Raw genomic sequence first — 20,183 nt, forward strand, 5'->3', positions numbered from 1 at the left:
AACGAGAATATCTTTCGCCCAGTGAGGAAACTCCTCGCCCAACGAATACAAGAACAAAGAGTTCTCTTCGCTCAGCAAGAACTCTCGCCCAACCATTATAACATCTAAATCCCTTCTATCTTTACATGCCTAACATCCATAGGCTCGCCCCACAAATGCAAAAATAATGAGTTTTGCTCGTCCAGCGAGGCTATGCTTGCCCAACGTGTCTACAAAATTATATAAAACAACATTGTTGCAAAATTAGGACCTACCACTCTCAAAATTTATAGTTTCAATCATACCCCTAGATGCACAAACAACCCAAATTACTAATCTAGACCCTAGATGTAATTCACCAACGTGTTTATGACTAAATTTAAATACTATTATGATTATTTTGCCATGATTTTAGACTTACCAAATCAAATCACCATTTAAAAGCACACAACTCAATTCTACCCATTTCTAATCACATTATAGTAAACTAAGTGTTTAAACAAGTTTTAAATAGCCTAAAAACAGACCTTAAACAACTTCAGGTTTCCTCATCCAACCATTTCCTCATATTCCCGCTTATCAAACCCCTACCCTTTTTAGACCAAAACTAGCCTACAACTTCACATATTTATTTCTTCTTAATTCAACATCAGATTTTTGGTTAACTAAGGTTCTAGACAAATTTTAAATGACCTAAAAATAGATCCCAAAATTCAGTTATCGTTCCAAAGTCACTCCTCTAGAAATTCACCTACCAAAACCCCAATTTAGAACAAAACCAGCCTACGGTTCTAGACAAGTTTTAAATGAACTAAAAACAAATCTCAAATATCAGTTATCGCTCCAAAGTCACTCCTCTAGAAATTCACCTACCAAAACCCCAATTTAGAACAAAACCAACCTAAATGCTCCCCTTTTACTACTACTCATACCATATAAATTTTCTACTCACTATAACCTTAAAATCAGTATCCAATGATTTCATACCAGTCACAACCCACAAGCATTCACAACAACCTACAACAATCACCAATAGCATGCATTTAACCCAAATTCAATTCGTTTATGCTATCATATACTCAACTTTGTTAGGCTATCTATTAAATACCACACCAAACCAATTCCCTTTCAATGAAAGCACACTACAATAGATTCTTAAATTACCATAACTTTATAAAAAAAAATTAGTTCCCTTACTTGATTGGAAAGCTCAAACAACTCTACTAAGCAAACTACTCTTGCCTTAACTCAAATAATTTTGATCAAAGTAAACGATTAGGACCACTGATCGACAAGAAACTAAAAGGGAATATTGAACGACACATGCGGCAAGAGTGACTTGCATGCATCTTAAATAGATAAGTAAAGGAAAAAAGAGAGAGTAGAAACTAACTTACTCAATAAAGAAAACCGATCAGATGAAGTTGAAGATTTCACTACCGTGATCACCTAGACACTTCATGGTTGTCAAAGAGATGAGTTAGAGATTAGAAAGCTTAAAGAGAAGGAAGAGAAAGTCTAAAGAAAGAGTTCTAAAGAGATGGTACTTGTTTTAGATAATGAGACGCGTTTATAAATTTCTATTTATATTATCGAATTTTTAACATTAAAATAATCTAATTTCATTAATTTAAAACATCTATCAACTCTAATGTTCCATTTTCTAAATTCTTACATTAAAATGATTAACCTATCAAATTTACATTATACTAAACAAATAATTTATACTAAATGGGTTTTCTTTTTATATGAAATTGTTATTTTAAGTATTTTATACGAAATTATAATATTACATACAAAGTGTATAAATTAAAATACAATTAATAAACTCATTAAATCAATATAATTTCAAATAAAAGGTCAATTTATACATAATAATAGGATTGAGCAAAAATAATTGATTTGTACTGTACTATAGTTAACTGTACTATATTATACAAAAAAAATAAAACTGATTTACTTTTACTAAAAGTTTAGTATACTATTTTATGATTCAGTTTTTAAAAACTGAACTTATAACAGTTTCGGTTCAGTTAATTGTGAGAATTGTATCTACTATTTTCTCTTCTCTAGTTCCCGTTCAACTGCTTCGTCTTGCCAAGAAAGTATTATTTAATAATAAAATATTAATAAAAGAAACCGTTCACATAAAAAATTAATAATTAATTTTTTAAGACAATTTTTTATCACAAATTTTTATATTTTTTTATCAAGAAACATATATTACTTTTTAAATAATATTATTTTAAGTAATAAAAGTAAAATATATTTTTTTAAATTTAATTTTATTAAATGATTAAGTAATAGAAATCATAAAAGAAAAAAAATATATAAAAAAATAATACTTTAAATATATTATATTCTTTAACATATTATTAAATATGTAAAAATATGTTAAAAAAAACTTTAGTGATATTAAAATGTGTGTAAGAGTATACATTAAAATAACTATTTCTTTTAAAAATCAACTTACTTTAAAATATATATCAATATTATTATTTTTAAATAATAGTATTTTATAGACTAAAACTAAAATATATTTTTTAACGTTAAATTTTATTAAATGACTATATAATAAAATATCATAAAAAATAGGAATATAGCAAAAATAATTAATATTATAGAAATATAAAATAAAAAAAAATTAACAAACGTTTATTAAGAGTAACTTTTATGATATAATCTTTTATTATATTATAATAATTAATAAATATTAGTTTAATTTTTACATTATAAAATATAAATGATAAATAATTGATTGATAAAACAATTTTATGAGGCAGCAAAATAAATATAAATAAAAAAATATTTTAAGATAAAATAAGTAGACAAAAAGATAAAATAAGTTATATACACATATAAAACAAAAAAATATAAATAAAAAAATTAATATAAAAGTAAAATAATATTCATGACAAAATAAATATAAATAAAAAAGAAATAAAAAATAAAATAATTTCCATACACATATAATAATAAAAAAATATAAAAAAATAAAAATAATAATATCAAATAAATAAAAAATTAATTTGTAAGACACTTATGAATAAAATAAAATAAATATTAAAATAAATTTCAATTAAAAAGAACATGTATTGTTATACTATTCAGTTTAAAAACTAGTACAATTTAGTTTAAAATTAGTACAATTCAGTTTAAAATTAGTATAGTTAGTAGTTCAGTTCAGTTTATATTGTAGTTTAGTACAATTTAGTATAATTCAGTTCAATCCAGTTTGATAAAACAAAAAACAGTTCAGTTCAGTTTGTCTGAACTGTTTTACAGTTCAGTTTAGACAAATTAATTTTTAATTCAGTATAGATTTTAGTTGTACAATACATTTGAATTCTATTTGTCCACCCCACATAGTAAAACATGTATAACATGGTCCTTGATATTTATCCAGCATGTAATTAAAGAATGAATCATTCCATGTATGTCTCGTTGTCACTCAACTATATTTATTATATAAATCACACAATGAATTATGCTTTAATAATCACATAATTAATTGTGTTATGCGTTGAACATAATTAATTATGCCAACAAATACACAACACTTTAACCTAAGGGATGACAAGTATATTTGTGTATTTAGATAATTGTAGATAAAATTTAGGGTTAAATATGTTTTTAGTCCCTATACTTTGGGGCGATTTTGGTTGTAGTCCCTCTTTCAAACTAAGGTACAATTTAGTTCTTCAATTTTAGAAAACTCTGATTTTAGCCTTTTTTACCAAATTTTTTAACTTTATTTGCTGTTTCAAACGCATTTCTCAGTTAACATTGAAGGAAAAATGTGTCAAGCAGTGTAAACAATCCAAATGCTATAATGAAACGTGCTTGAAACAACAAATAAAGTTAAAATAATTTGGTAAAAAGGACTAAAACCAGAGTTTTCTAAAGTTGAAGGACTAAATTGTACCTTGGTTTGAAAGAGGGACTAAAACCAAAATCGCCCCAAAGTATAGGGACTAAAAACATATTTAACCCTAAAATCTATTGTAGATAGTTGATAATCATAGATATTTATTATCACAAGTAGCGAGTAAATGATATTTTAACACTCCCTTATAAACGGTTTGGGTGTGCGTATTATACTATTCGTATCACTTGAAAAAAAATTAATTTATATTTTATTAAGTTAAATTTAATTAAAATTAATTTATATTTTATTTGTTAAATTTAATTAAAGTTAAATTTGAATTTATATTTAATTTCATTTATATTATATTTTATATTTTTTTTTACTTTTATTTATATTTTATTTTAAAAAATTTATAAATTATTATTTTTTAAATATCTATTGGTATTCACAAGGTATTTACGAGTTTTAAAATACTTGCAAGTATTTTTTAAACCAGTATCTAATAAGAACAATTGGATTTTTTTTGTTGGGGTCAAGTAATGGGTACGCACTATCCGTGTTCGACCCAACTTGTCATCCCGAACTAAAATACAAGATCCACTCCATCTCATGTAATTAACATATCTTAAACATTTAAAAGCTAATTCATGTGCCCTATAATGTAGTTTCTTATCACTATAATTACATAACGAAGCAAAATATAAATATGAAGAAATGACCCATCTCATGCCAAACTCAAGCTTCTTCTAATGAAGACCAGTGAAGTAGATAGAGGAGTTTCATCTTAACAATAACTTCAACCAACACAACAATTTAAAGAAAGTAGCTTAAGTAGATTTGGAAGAATAACCACTTCAATGATAATTGTGAAAATCATGAAAAATATAAGAATGAGGGTTGAATTGTATTTTTAACATATTCTTGATAACTTTCACAAATATTGTTTTGATAGGAAATATTCAGACGATAGTTTTAGAAATTCAACAATCAATTAATGATAGTTGTGTTTGATGAAGTGTGTTAGAAGAAACTTTACAACTTGTCTCACTTGTTTAATAAAGAAACATTAAAATTATATGAAATCTTATAACGATCTTCCTTTTACATTAGTGTAGATAAAAATAACATGCAAAACAAAGAGATAGAGAACGAGAGAATGCACTATGTATTTTGACATTGCTTCATCTAACCACACAAACTACGTTTAATTCTCAATCAATTGATGGAGTTTCTTTAATTAAACTCATGTTGCAAAAAACAAAGTGAGTATTCTTTAGACTCATTCTTGGTTAAACCTTGAGTGCTACTTAGGCTTGTAGCTACTCCTGATTAACCTCTTGAATATTGTTTGAGCTTATAACTACTCCTAATTATCCCTTTGAGTATTCTTTTGATAAGTTAACCTTGACTCAACAAAATATTCTTTCATAAGTCACTTCTAGCTCAACCTAAGTATGCTTTCATCTTCAACCATTCTTGGTTGATCTAGTTCAACTATTATTTCAATGAGACACTTTTATATTAACTAAACATCCTTTCATAAGTCACTTCTAAATCAAGGAAGTATTTTTTGATCAACAATTGATTTTTGTTAATAACTGATTATTTTTTGCCAAATAATCAGTTATTTTTGGTATGATTGGTAATCACTAATTACACTTTTGCTCACTAGAAAGGTTTATTGTCTCTTTATGTATGTAGATTGATGTTCTTCTCTAACTTGTTGACTCTGAACATGAATAATATTATTTTTTAAAGCTTTGTGTTGGTTAAAAAAATTTAGCAATGTTTCAGAATTATACAATGGGGTTTTTATTTTTCTTCTTCTTGAGTTGTGTTACCATACGGTCCCCTGTGTCCCCTGTGTACTGTACGGACCACCTAGGACGACCAACCACCCAGGTCGACCAACCACTAGGCCAACCACCAGTAGTGCAAAAACAACTTATAACGTCACGCGTTTAATGTCGAACCACTCAATAGCCAACGTTAAAATTGTAATTCGACGTAAAAGAATATAAAACGTCAAATGCCCCAGCGTTAGACGTTAAAAGGTTAGTGAATTCAAAAAAAATTTGAGCGGGAGATTGAAAATTTATTCACTTTATCTTAGCCCGCAAGACCCTTTTCTTTGCTTAAACTTTTCTCGAACGAAGTTTGACGACAATCACATGTAATCTTTATTTCATTTGATGCAAATGCATGTTAATTAACTACTTTAGGTATGATTTTCGTTTGTTTTCACCGATTATTTTCGTGTTCTTGTCCTTCATAGGCGCATTCTGCTTTCTCTCTTACTGGTGGCAACACTTTATTACGATGAACTTAGGTTAGTTTTCGTTTTCGTTTTGAAGAACTTATTTGTTGATAACCTGTTTGTTATTTTTCTGTTGAACTTGTTTGATGTTTTTGTTGTTTGGTTGAACTTGTTTGTTATTATTGTTTGATGTTTNATTGAACTTCTTTGTTGTTTGTTATTGTTCTTTGATTGATCCTATATTACTGTTCATAGTTCATGCTTTATAAAATACCAAAAACTGAAAATTGTTGTTTTTTCTGCTTTTCAGGTCTCGTAGAACTGTAAAAGAGGATCACAATTATTTAAAAAAGTAAAAAAGAATTGATTAACGCCGTATATTGACAAAATTCGACATTATTTAATGTTGTATATTGACAAAATTCGACGTTAAATAACGTCGTACATTAACAAAATTCGACATTAAATTAATGTCAAATTTTTTAAATTCGATGTCAATTTAACGTCTCCTGATATAACATCGTTATCGAATTCGACGTGAAAGGCCAAAAAAATTCAACATTATACGCTGTTTTTGTACTAGTGCATCCTGGCCGACCACATGGTTAGATTATAAACGATAATAGCTCAATAAAGTCCTTAATGAAGATTAAGATGTGATTGGGCCGTCATTAGGTCGGCGAGAGGTAAAGGTCCATTACAACCAGTATAAATAAAGGTCCCAAGTATGATTTATGGATCATGCTGCACATTATGCACACCACATGCATCACTTATGATAGTCGTTTGGTCATTTTACTGACTTGAACACCGAAGTGTCTTTGATAGGTGCCCGGACGCCCGACTTGGAGAAGGAGAAGGAACAACGAACAATACAACTTGGAATATGAAATCGACTAAGGAGCCCGTCCAGCCTTCAACAAGCTCGTCCGATCTTCTAGGTCCGTTCGATCTTCAAGGTCTATCCAAACCTCAAAGTTCGTCCAGTCTTCAAGGTCCATCTGATTTTAAAAGCAACATAAAGTGTTTTGAACGAGGGACCCAAATCGTATCAGAACAACTTTATGAAATATTTTTGGTAGTTGAACAACTTTAGTTGTTTTTTAATTTCTTTCTTTTTTGAAGAATTTTTTAATGATGATGATATTAAATACACTCTATACAACAATTATGAAATATTTAATCACAAGATATACTTATTTTCTTACATATCCTTAATTTGTCTTAAAGTGCAATATAAAACATTTATTTTTTCAGAGTTGACAGTGCTTATTAAAGGATTTCTGAAAAAAAAAACTCCTATGTTTAAGAGATTATTCTTATGTGACTTTTATTTAATAGATATCTTCTAGCATATAAAAATAATAGGCATCATCCATAACAAAGAAAAATCATTTATCTATTTTTCTCATTCCAGTACAAAGCTAACTTACTTTTATTATATCGTTTGAACACATATTGTGCTATATGAGACCTAAAAACATTACTACACAAGACGCCATAATTTATTTCATCAAATACATAAAACATTTACATTTTACATAATTTTTTATTAAAAGTAATCATTGTTTATCATACAAAATATAATCATATTTGTATACTTTGAGTACTTAATCAAAATTATAAACTACTAAAATTTTCTCAAACGAACAATAAATAAGTTTTTACGTGTTGTTGAAAATATTGCTACTTAGAACTAGTGTCATGAACTAATTATATATGAAACATTCACGAGTCTACATAAAGAGTAGATATATCATATCATATTGACTTTTACTTATTTCCTTCGATAAAAATCAACGTGATGAATACATACAAATGAGACTCATTCATAATTTTTCTTTTTCTTATTTGAATGAATACAATCATAAATGTTCGACAATGTAACACATGAAAAAAAATATTAAAAATGCTTTTACATATTCACGTCTTAAAATAATCTTAGGACAAATTATTTTAATAATTATATACATAAAAATATAGTTGGAATGAGTTGGTTTAAATAGAATTTGAAATAAAATTAACCCATATATGAATAAATTTTCATTGGTTTAGATTAATAAGATTTATATAAAAATAAAAAATTCTATTGCTGAAATCATATCCATCCTATCACAATTAAGTTTCAGAAAATTAAATTTCCATGCATACACACCTTATTCAACTTTAAGAAAAAAACAATTCATTTTAAATTTCCCCTAATATGTTACTAAAAGATGTAATAAACATTTTTCTTTTATCACAATTTACTCTAAAAACTAAATAATAAATACAAATAATATATATATATTCACAATATTATGCTATATATTTATTAATATACAGAATCACGTCATTGTTATTATAGAATAATAATCAAGAAAAAACAACCTTTGTTTTTATAAAATTCCTCAAATATATATTAGTTTTGTAGTATACTTTTTTTTTAAATCGACCCAATTAAACGAAAAAAAAAGTTTTAAACATCAATGACTTTGTTATTCTTTTTATTTTGAAAAGAAAAATTACGTAAACCTAGGTGCAAACGGTTCGTGTTCATGTTCAACCACATGTTTATGAAGAGGACAAAAATCAAACTTTGCAAAAACGGTGTGTTCTGGTTTTCGCTGGTTCTAGAAACACCCAAACCATAAGTCGGCGTGCCAACGCCACCGTATCAAGGAAGCTAACACGTATTTCTTTTGCGGCAAAGAATCCCATTTTCTGGTTCCTGCTGATCCGAACAGCTCCTTCACAGCGAACCTTCTAGAAGATGGTGGTTATAGAGCAGGAAGAGAGCGAGCACCGAAATGCGAGTCGCTCCAACGCCGCCGGCGCTGCCAACGACGCTTCCGATGGCTTCGAAACCGCCAGCGAGGCCGATCTCGCCAGTGATGATGACGGCGGAGATGGTGGACCAGACAGACAACAGGAGCAGAATCACCCCGAGGAACACCACCGGCAGCAGCAGACTGAGCAACTACCTGAACACGATGTTCCTCAGAGCCCCGCCGAATCCTCTGAGAATGCCTTGATCACTGAAGAGTCCCCCGAGAATTCCTTGATCAACGAAGAAGAATCGAGACAGGTGATTATGTGTTGAACTTAAGGGTTTAGTCTCTAGGATCCTTCTGATTGCTGAACTATTCTCTTCTTTGACAATTTCGTTTTTCTAATTGAAGCAATGGGTTTAATTGAAGTGCTTTAAAGGGTTGTAAAGGTTTTTTGGATCATGTATTGGATGGCTACAGTCGATTTTTTGTAATGATTACTGCAAAAGTAATATCGATTAGTTTCTAATTAATTCACTGAATTGTAAAATGAAAAATGCTATGTTTTGTATATTTGACTGAAATGGTTGAGAATTGTGTTGGCATTGCACCTTGTTTAATGACTCTCATCCCATGATTTTACAGTTTTGAATAAATTTTAACTAGTATCAGAGGATCTGATATAAGTGTTTACATAATGTTTAACTAGTACTTCTCTTCTTTTGTACCTGGCTTATGTGGTTAATTAGTGATTAATTATTAATTCTCATGTTCTGTGACGAAGATATTGGAGAGCCTCGGTTATGCGCAGTGAAAAATTTATTTTGATAACTTTGAAATTGGTGTACAACTGTATATTAAGCCTTGTGCATGTAAAAAGAGTATTGAGAGCTGTTGGTTTGTGTCATAGAAAGCATTGGATCAAGCAAATGAAGCAAAATTAGAAGGCAACAAGCTTTTTGTAGATGGGAAGTATGAAGAGGCGTTATCACAGTATGAAGTTGCTTTACAAGTAGCACCAGACACACCTTCATCTGTGGAAATACGGTCAATATGCCACTCGAACCGTGGTGTGTGCTTTCTGAAACTGGTATGGCCTTTTTTTATCCTGGGTTAATGCATTTATTATCACATTCTTTTCTTATGCTCTTCCTCACGTCTGCGAGATGACCTATTGATCTCAATGCTTTTCCTCTATGGCTTATGCTTAGTGGTCTAGCTATGGTCCTTCACCTTTCTATGTTTGCATTTTCAGAGTTCAGAGTTATTGGTTGAAACTGAAACTTGGTTTTGTTTTTCTATTTCATGCTGTTCTTGAAGAAACACAACTAAAAATTAAGTAGTTTATATTTTGCTTAAAAAAATATGATTTTCTCAATACAAAGCATCAGTATTTTTAAATTAAATAAATGATAGAGAAAAGAGGGAAAGTAAAACCTCAGAAAAAGTAAATTATGCTGCAAAGCTACCTGATAGCAGAAATTGAACAGCAGAACTTTACAGGGAAGCTTAAGCGTAATATTTAATACAAATAATAATTTTTAAAGGAAACGAGACTCCCGTACAAATGTGTTATGACACAACCATAAGCAATTTCACATGTTTTAGAAGCAGTTAAATATATGTTGATGAGCATTAAGTATCAACCTAGTTTCTTGTAGAGTTCAAATTTTGGGGATAGATACTAATATGCCAAAATTAGCTTGGCTATGTACTTACATATTAGTACCTCATTTAATAAATCTGAGCAAAACCTGATCCTAATCTGCTTCAATGAAGTGGGATTCTGTTAACACAAACTTCAACAAGCAATATACTTTATTCTTGTATTCTTTCCTTCAGTTCAATTTTTTAATGATATGTACGCTGTCATTTGATAATTTTTATCCCAGATAAAGCCACAAGAAGATTTAGCATTTGTTTTATCCTGACATAATTTTGTGCCCACTTTGTTATTTGTTTGCTTTTCTTAAACAATTGTCAAATATGCCACAGGGAAAATATGATAACACAATTAAGGAATGCACAAAAGCATTAGAACTGAATCCTGTGTACGTTAAGGCTTTTGTGAGAAGAGGAGAAGCTCATGAAAAGCTCGAGCATTTTGAAGAGGCCATTGCTGGTGAGTTCAGATTTTACAATAGGGTAGTGGGTAATTATACCAACCTCCTCCAGGGTTTGCACTTATCACATTTGGCACTTCTTCTTGCTTACTTTGTGTCCCTTCCTTTTGTGTGAATTTGCTTTGATTATTCTATCCTCCTTCTCAATGTAAAATTTCATCGTCATTCCAATACCCAACGGATTTGATATTTTTGACCCATCCCCATCGGGAAACGGGTATACCTATACATGCCCTTTTAGTGTGCCAAATATTAATTAATAATCTTTTTCTACAAAAAATAAAATTCATAGCAAAGAAAATATCATGTTGTGAAGTATTAAATGTGAAAAGGATACACATTTTTTACTCCAATGTCAAATATCAAGAAAGAAATTATAATTGTATAAATATTAAATAAGAGTATCAAATAGCAATTGGATAAAAGGCAAACAATTATATAAAAGAGTAACAGCAATCAAATGTGTCTTAAAAGGACGATATGAAATGAAGGACAAAAAAATTGATTACATAATAAATTAAAGGTGTTTTAGTAATTTAAAATGGAGATAGGGGAAGGAGGGGATGGAGACGGCTATGTACGTGCCCATCTTCATACCCATCTTCGTCCCAATAACTAATTGAAAAAATTGGGTTTTACCCATGTCCATACTGTCAATGCGGGATTCTCCGTCAAAATCAGGATGGGTTCCGATAATAAACACAAGGATGGGTTCATTTACCATCCTTACTTCTGTCATGTTCCTACTCTATTGCTCTTTGTAATTAGGAAAGTAAGGAGAGAGGTGTTATTTCTAATATAAGAAATGTGTAGAGACCTAAGGGAGGTTGTTGTAATTATCCCTTAATTTTGGTTATTGATGTATAAGTGCATGCTGGGTATTTAGCACACCAATAGCATTCTGATTCTTACAATTCTTCGTCTTCTTTCATAACCAGCTCTATACCTGCCACCAATTTCTTTTAAATAATTTACAGATATGAAAAAGATCTTAGAAATTGATCCCTCAAATGATCAAGCTAGGAAAAGTATTCGGCGCCTAGAGCCCCTTGCTGCAGAAAAACGGGAAAAAATGAAGGAGGAAATGATTGGTGAGTCTCTTTTTGTCTTTCTCTTCATACTTTGATATCTATAAATTTTGTTTTTCTTTAAGGTGGTTCATAGACTTGCTTCATTTCATTACCTGTATTTTTTTTTGCCTATTAACATACACTTGCTACAAAACTTCATGGCTTGATTCCCAAGATATATCTCCTGTTCAGCTGCTTTTTATTTTCTTTTATTGTGGACTATGAATTTCACGTGTTTTTATGCACTTTCCTTGAATGAAAACGTGTATTCCACACTAGCAATCCGCCATGTTATTTCATGAGACTTAGTGATACCATTCTTTTCTTCCTCACATTTAGTTCACACAAATTTGACAAAAGAAGTTCTCACATTATACCCTCAGGTTCTGAGAGGGATGAAATCTTGACGAAGAGCTCACATGGGTGGTTTTGAAGAAACAGTGATGCAAGAGCTAAAACTCTAATCAAAACTCTTCTTTACTAATGTGCATGGCATGGTTTACATCATGAAATTGGTTAGAATCCAAGAAGAGGATTGTTTAACCTTCAACACGTAAAAATAGTTGAGTTGGGACAATTGTGCTACTTAAATGCAAAGGAACCCTATTTGTCCGAAGCAAAAACATGTTGCTAACCATGATCTATTCATGTTCCAAAACTTTCCAATAACGCAGTGCATCTGCAATAATCAAGCATCTTGTTTTAGAAGTTTAGTTTCAACCAAAACTTGCAAGATACAAGACAAATATCTCTGTACTTGCCTTTTGTGTCTATCAACAAATTGATCCATGCCTTGAGCTTTTAGTCTATCAACAAATTGATCCATTCCATCAATATCTCTGGACTTGTCTTTTGTGTCTACTAAGATTGAATAAGAGAAGAAGGTTTGATATTCCCTTTTGCCATCAACAACAATACAACAACTATTCTCTTCTTATTCCTCTTATGCAAAAGTAACATTTGATTGCAAGCAAATACTGTAACAGGAAAGTCCAAATTGTTCATTTTATTGAAAACTTCCTAGGCTTTCTTCAATTTGTGCTGAATGACACAATTAGCAATAAAGTCATGTACATCATCTCTCTTCTACAAGATTCTTGAATAGTCTCAATATAAACCTCTGTCTTGTGTAAGACATGTGTTTAGGCAATTAAATCAATGCGACTTGATAATCTCTTTCAAGAAACTCAAACCAGTTTTTTGACTCAAGCCACTATGAGAGCTGCAAAACTCTTCTAAACATCTTTTGCCTTCGAAGATAAACCATGGCATGTGACACCTCATCTTGGGTTAGATCATACCCTTCTGCAAACCACTTCTCTAGAGCCACATGATCAAACACCTGACACATTCACGATCTCATTGAACAGTTCAGATTCAACCCTTCCATGATGTTCCTTTCTCCTTGACTACCTCATCAACCTTGACAGAGGCTCCTCAACATTCTCCTTGTCACCATTATTATTAGACTGGTCGGCATCTAAAGCCAAAGGATTGTCAATATCATTTCCATCTGCAATAGGTGTCTCCAGCGTGGAAAACACATTCTACAAATCATCATCCTTTTGGGGAAGTGAGTTTAAACTTAACTTATCCTTACAAAACTGATTTGTGAGATGAGAATTTGCTCCACTTATATAATTTAAATTTACTTTATCTCTAGTCAATGTGAGATCTTAAAAATGCATTTGGGGCATTGATGTTCATCATGAAAAGAGGCTTTTTCTTTTGAAAATGGATGTCCGAGGTTGTTCTTTTCTTTTACTCAACTTTTTATTATTTTCCCTCCTGTACTATGTTTCGGTGCCACAAATCTACCATTGTGAGACGTGTCTATTGTGTTCATATTACCTCAAAGATCACTTTCTTATATTATGGCTCTTGAAGTCATCAAGATCTCAAATGTTGCTTTGGTATTATGGCTATTTTTGATGATTTAGTTATTTCTACTTAGACATTATTTGCTTTGTCCGTTGGTGGTTAAATTTTGATGTTACTAATTTGTTTTGCTTCTACCTTACATGGTGGTTAAGCCTTGGTCTCAGCTCACGATGAAGTTGGCTTCTGCAAAATGGTTAAGCAAGAAGTTGACTACCTTGTGTGGTTAAGCCTCAGTTTGTTTATTTCTGTTAGCTTGTTGAACATTCAGTGTCATTAGATTCTGCTTATGTTCTTAACCTTTGTATGAATTTCTTCTGTTAGGTGGTTAAGCATTTAGTGCAAGTTTTGCTTGGTGGTTTTGATATTTTTTTCTTTTTTATTCGAGTTGGTTAGCAGTGAATATTTACTATTCTGTTTTATGAAGGCAACGTGCTATCATAAATTTTGAACAGTTCATTTGGACTGTGCTGAAGTGCTTTATATTGTGACTAGTGATTGGTATATTGTACTATCATCATTTGCTTAGATAGAGTTTTTTCTTAATGCAGCAAAACTGAAAGATATGGGCAATTCTGTCCTGGGCCGCTTCGGGATGAGTGTGGACAACTTTAAAGCCGTCAAAGATCCAAACACTGGTTCCTATTCTATCTCATTCCAACGCTAATTTGTGTATAGCAAAGTCATAGCAACAGTAAGCATGAAGGAGGTGGTCTATAGTGATACAGGTTCGAGACTTCTTTTGCTTGCAGCCTGTTAGGAAAATTTGGATGTTAGTTATGTACGAGAACTTGAGAAGTGGCATACCATTTATTTCCTTCAAAAGGGTATTTTATTAATTGACTCATTTGTGAAGGGGATAGATAATGTCCTAGTCCATAACTACCTCTTTCAACATTTAGGCTTCACAATAAATGACAACTGTTCTCATCTTTTGGAAAAATACATAGGTTACCTATTTGTGCAATTTCATTGGCTTTTGAGAAATACTAGCAACACCTTTCACACTCTCATAATCTGCTATTAGCATTCCCCTTGGCCTATAATGTTCTGTATATGCTCTTTATATTTTCGTTGGTTCTAATAAAAGGTGCACTTGTTTGAGGTTTGGATGTTGTGAATTTGAAGAAGTTGCTTCACACTATGGTACAAGTAGAACATGAATGTGACATGTGGAAAATAAATTGCTACTAATGTATACACCACCCTCTCACATTTATTTCACTCTTGCAGCATAGAAGTCAGTTGAAAATAAAGTTACCCCGTTTGCCAAACAATAGCTGAAATCCACATATTTTTAGTCCTCATAAAATCTTTTCGCGCCCTTTTATTTTCATTCCCTTCAATTTTTTATCTCCTCAAACCAGTGCACTAAATATTATTTGCATGAGTAACGATTTCGCTGACCAAACCTGTCAGGTACTTCATATCGCTTAATTTTCAAGATAATGGGTCTAATTCACCGTTATATGGTTTGCTTTCTAGGTAATGTTGGAATTCTCAATGAAGTGTGAACGGAGTTGCGCATTGTTGGTTGGGTGTCCTGGTGTATTAGTCTTGTGGAAATCCACTCATGAAAGTTGATTGGCATTTATGAACTTAATTGGGTTGTACAATGCTTTTTTATCATTGGGTCATTCTGCACAAGTTTAGCTACTTAATATGATTCACGTTTTAGCAATTTTAACTTTAATGTAGGCCCCTGATCCATGGTTGGGACTTCGATGTTTATAAGTTTTGGAACTATATATGTGATTGCCAACACTTACAGAGCATTAATAATTATTTTTATTTCTTTCTGTTTCTGCGATGCTCTCATTTGTGGAATTGGTTAGCAAACTAAAGTAGTACAGAAACTACTGCTTTATACTGTTTATAAAGTGTAGTAGCAGAGTTGTGAACTCTAAAGATGCAGTGCCTCTGATTCAGAAGAATCTAGTTGTGTGGTTTTATGCTGTGAGCAGTTGACGGTTTGTAACAAGGGGGCACGTTTCCCTTCGGGGCTTTTTAGGTCATTGAATTGAGTGTACTTTTGCAGATTCAGAGCATCCTGCACATTTGTTAGATGCATTGGATTGGTCAACTTACATGCTTTTAGTTTGTAGGACTAAGTTAGTAAACTATAATCATATATTTGTTAAAGTACATAAAAAACGTACCTTGTTGATTCACTTTTAGAAAAACAGTGGATACAAATTTCTCTCATACAATATATAAACAGACATAAACATGCTCATCTTCATCATCATATGCTCTAATTTTGAAGTTCACTTGTTATTAGTCAATTCATGCAATAATAAACCAAAGTAAAAGGAAGATATTTATTTTGGAAGTGAGGTACACATGTTAATCCGAAAAATGCAGACAATTATTCCATATCAATACTGACACAATTGGCCATAAAATCTAGTCCCGCAATTCATCAACTCTCAGAAAAGTGCATCCTCTCATTCATAATCCATACATTGCCTACAAATGGAGAGATAAATCAAGCTTTTGTTCCTTCTCGGTACTGTCATTCCAAATTCCAAGATGTTGATCGTTACTTAAAAATAATTTGGATTGAGATGTGTCCCCCCAGCTGACATTGTAGTTCTTCCCTTCACCATGTAACCTTTTAGTTCCCCCATAGAACTGTGTGTTGCCAAATCTAGGTGCACCATTTGATCCAAATTGTTTGGAAATTTGATGGTTTTGGAGATAAGAGAGTTCTGCTGCATGGGCAGTGATGATCATGGAAGTATTTAAAATGTCTAGATGGGTTGGAGCAAAAATCATGGGGGGTGGCAGTGGGGAAGAGAAGCAAACACTTGAGTACATAGAAACCTTCTTGGCCTTCCTTGCAGCTGTTCTTTCTTTCTTGTGAGCATTTTGGTGTCCTCCCAGAGCTTGAGAACTGTAAAACTTTCTTGAACAGAATAGGCAGGGAAAAACCCTGGATGCATCTTCTCTTTGGCTTTCTCCATCATTAGTTACCTTCCGCACCTCTTCCATCTCTATAACTGAAACCCACAGCAACTGGAAGGGGAATATATACGTCAGAAATTGTGTACATTTAATATTAAAAACAGTATATTTTAAATTATGATGATGCAAGGCAAAAGCAATACCAGAGAGGAATAATCAGAACAAATGGTAAAACAGTGTAACATAGGAGAGAACGGCCTGGGAAGAGGGGTATTTAAAAAAGAGGTAACAACTGATCCAAGAGTTGAGAGAGTTAGGAAGTGGTCTCAGAAATAGTTGGGAAGCGTGAAAGGTATCTGAGTGGAATCATAAATATGGCACAAGAGACAGTAGTTTGGTGCATGGGCTTGGGAACAGAGGAGATAAGATGAGAGTACCAATTTTCCAAAGTACTAATTTTACTCTTTCTCCAGTTATCCTTTAAATAGTAATTTTAAGATTTGTACAATTTTCAGAAGCAGGTTTTTATTCCTTTTTAGTACATATTTGTAAGGATTAAATGAAGAAAGTATTTCATATTCTTAAACAACTATGTCTAGCATACAAATAACTTGACATCGTAGGAAAACTACACCCATCATTCTTGATTGTTTTATTTGATTCGGTGACTGACATTTGAATAATAGTCAGAGTGTACACAAATTACTGTTACTGTTAGAAAATATATTGATATTTGGGTTATATACAGAGAGAGGGATAAAGATTTTAAAGGGTTATGTAAAATTATCTCTAAGGCCAGTACAACTTTCCTTAAGATACCAATTATTGTACTTGAAACAGCATGACAGAAGATTGAAAGGGGGTGTTATGGAAAGATGAATGAGTCCACTCTAACTTCTGGGATTGTGTGTCTATCTCTGCATTCTGCTGTTCTGTTTTGTTCTGCTCTGCTCTGCTTTTCTCTGTTTTGGCTTTCTAATTCCATTCATATGAATACAACAGGTTATGGGGTGAGAGCTGCTTATTCTATCTTCACCGCCTTCTCCATGCATGCATCCTCTGACCCTTCTCGTCGTTTCCTCTTAGAAACACTACTACTTGTGTTGTATGCATATATAAAGTGTTCCACGTCACTCCTTATCTTCATTCTAAATTTTGTAAATTCGCTTTACAAAAAGGTGTTATGATCTTCTTCGTTATGGGAGGAACCAGTCACAAGAAAAAAGAAAGAAATTTTAAATTATAAGATTCATATAATATGGAGATGACAACTATGTTACTGTGAAAGAGAATATTATGGGACAAGACAAGAAAAAGATAATGAGTAAAAAAATATACTTCTATAATGTTTGAGTTTTTAGTACTGGAAATATACACATAAAATATCAAATTAAATAATATGTTTTCATACTTCTTGATTAAAAGTATTAGTGTCAATAATAAGCTTAAATCTAGAATACAAAATTATATATTAGTAGTTTAAAATTATAAAAAATCTGAAATAAAAAAGTTATCAGTTGTAAATGTCACATCCCATTAATTCCCCATTTTAGTGGAGTACAAGTGTTGTGTCTCTCCAAATTCCCCATGTAAGTAGAAGACAAGTCATGCACTTCATTTAATTCCTCGCTCCTCGGTAACTGGGTGGCAGCGGAGAGAATGTGGATTTCCAGGAAGTGGAAAACAGGTGGCAGGCAGGGAGTGGGCCGTTCGATTTTTGGGGGCGGTATTTAAAATGGGATTTTAAATCTGGCACCACTTTTCTGCATGCAACCTTTCCTCTTCATCTTTCAGAAACTTCATTTCTTCTCCTTTTCTCTAAAACCTTCGAACTTCTCTCTAGATTTCTGACCATTCTCTTGTTCTGATCATCAAACTATCTTTAGATTAATTCTTCCCGGTGACAAGAGCTTTCATTTGCACCGATCATATTTCCATTTGAATCGATAAGTATTTCTGCCCTTTTGAAGTTCCTTGTCTTCTTGCATGTGTTTGTTAATTCATTTCTCTGAATCCATTTTGTGTATTTGATGCAACTGTGGATGCCTGCACCAATCAAATCTTGGATTTTGAAAACCATAGAATTAATTGTTGCCAAGAACTTAGAAGTCTAGCTGGAATTAGAGGTAAGGGAAGCTTATAAATTTAATTATGACTATTTTTGGATGCATGATTTAATGAGTATATGATTTACGATTTTTGAAGTATGATATGTTGTTTGTGTATATTGCATGTTTGATATTTGATATGAAATTTAGTTATAAATCTGCATAACTTAGTGAAATTCTGGAACTGTGACCGAGGGTCATTAGGACCGTTCGGTTTTCTCCAATACGTTTGGTCTTAGCTGAATTCCCTCTTTAGGGAATTAGTTGATGACTGATCGGTCTTATAAAACCTTATATTGATCTTATTATTACTTTGCTTAGTCTGGCCATTTCAAACGAGTTAAGAAAGTTCAAATTGTGATCTTACTATTCATGTATTCTATTTAGAACGTTCGGCCTTACACTGAGCGCTCGGCCTTAGGAGATACTCGGTCATAGACTTAGTACTCAGTAATTGCATTCATAATATTCTTTAAAAGAGTCATCGGTTTCCAAGTGTTCGGTCATAGACTAGCGTTCGGTTTTTCAAGTACTCGGTCTTAGACTAGCACTCACCCTTTAAAATACTAGGTTATATATTAATACTATTCTTTGGAAGAGTGTTCGGTCTTACAATGACACTTGATTTCCCAAAGAGTGTTCGGTTTTGTACTGGCACTCGTTTCCCTGAAGAGAATTTCTTTTATGTTAAATCATTTGGCCAAGGTTGTAAAGTTCTCGGTTTAAACTCTAAAGTGCTCGGTCTAAGTCCCCCTACTCAGTCTAAGATATTATTATAAAATGTTGAATCTGATTCTGAAATTATGTTTCTATGTGTTCGGTTTAAACAGTATTCGGTCTTCCAAAGGAATTACCCATTTGCTTGACCGTTCGGTCAGTCCCTTAAATTATTCATTCTCTTATAGGAGTTGTTACTACATGTGATGATGTGCTTTTTGGTTATATATTTTGTAAGAGAATTCCAAGGAGGAATGTCTCATGATTAGTGATGATTTGGTAAAGTATGAACATGGTCAGTCTCTGCTGTCGTTTTGTTCCTGGTATTCCGTTAGGACGCCTTCTCATGTAGAGAAGGTAATTCATGTCTAGGAATGGCAGAAGGTCCGCGATCATAAGACCAGATGGTCGTTTTAGGACTAACCTCGGGTGGCAGCTGATGTATGAATGCCAGTTACTACACTACACCGGGTGCTAGAAACGTAGAGCTACATTGTTCATACCGTCCGGACAGAGTCTAAAGTGG

At 32.0% G+C, this 20,183-nt stretch overlaps 2 protein-coding genes across 5 annotated transcripts; one reads left to right on the forward strand and one right to left on the reverse strand.

Moving 5' to 3' along the window:
• The first annotated feature begins 8,647 nt into the window (after positions 1–8,647).
• LOC106759564 (tetratricopeptide repeat protein 1) lies at positions 8,648–18,089 on the forward strand. 4 transcript variants are annotated; one of them, XM_022779595.1, is made up of 6 exons: positions 8,648–9,171; positions 9,765–9,944; positions 10,850–10,976; positions 11,955–12,068; positions 13,418–13,620; positions 14,477–14,616. In XM_022779595.1, exons 1-5 carry the CDS (start codon positions 8,857–8,859, stop codon positions 13,513–13,515), a joined length of 834 nt encoding a protein of 277 aa, XP_022635316.1. In that variant the 5' UTR covers positions 8,648–8,856; the 3' UTR covers positions 13,516–13,620; positions 14,477–14,616. The 4 variants fall into 4 exon arrangements, with proteins under 4 accessions (XP_022635316.1, XP_022635317.1, XP_022635315.1 ...); XM_022779594.1 differs by lacking the exon at positions 13,418–13,620 and adding an exon at positions 17,835–18,089 and having other exon boundaries at positions 8,654–9,171; positions 14,477–14,653; XM_014642788.2 differs by lacking the exon at positions 13,418–13,620 and adding an exon at positions 15,411–15,730 and having other exon boundaries at positions 8,656–9,171; positions 14,477–14,653.
• On the reverse strand, positions 16,184–17,828 carry LOC106759055 (protein LATE FLOWERING). Its single transcript, XM_014642068.2, has 2 exons — positions 17,036–17,828; positions 16,184–16,943 (listed from the first exon to the last, which is right to left on the reverse strand). The coding sequence occupies exons 1-2, from the start codon at positions 17,075–17,077 to the stop codon at positions 16,395–16,397; spliced, it is 591 nt and encodes a 196-aa protein (XP_014497554.1). The 5' UTR covers positions 17,078–17,828; the 3' UTR covers positions 16,184–16,394.
• Positions 18,090–20,183: the final 2,094 nt, after the last annotated feature.

Source organism: Vigna radiata, chromosome 4 (genome assembly GCF_000741045.1).
Source record: "Vigna radiata var. radiata cultivar VC1973A chromosome 4, Vradiata_ver6, whole genome shotgun sequence".
NCBI classification, from domain to species: Eukaryota; Viridiplantae; Streptophyta; class Magnoliopsida; order Fabales; family Fabaceae; genus Vigna; species Vigna radiata.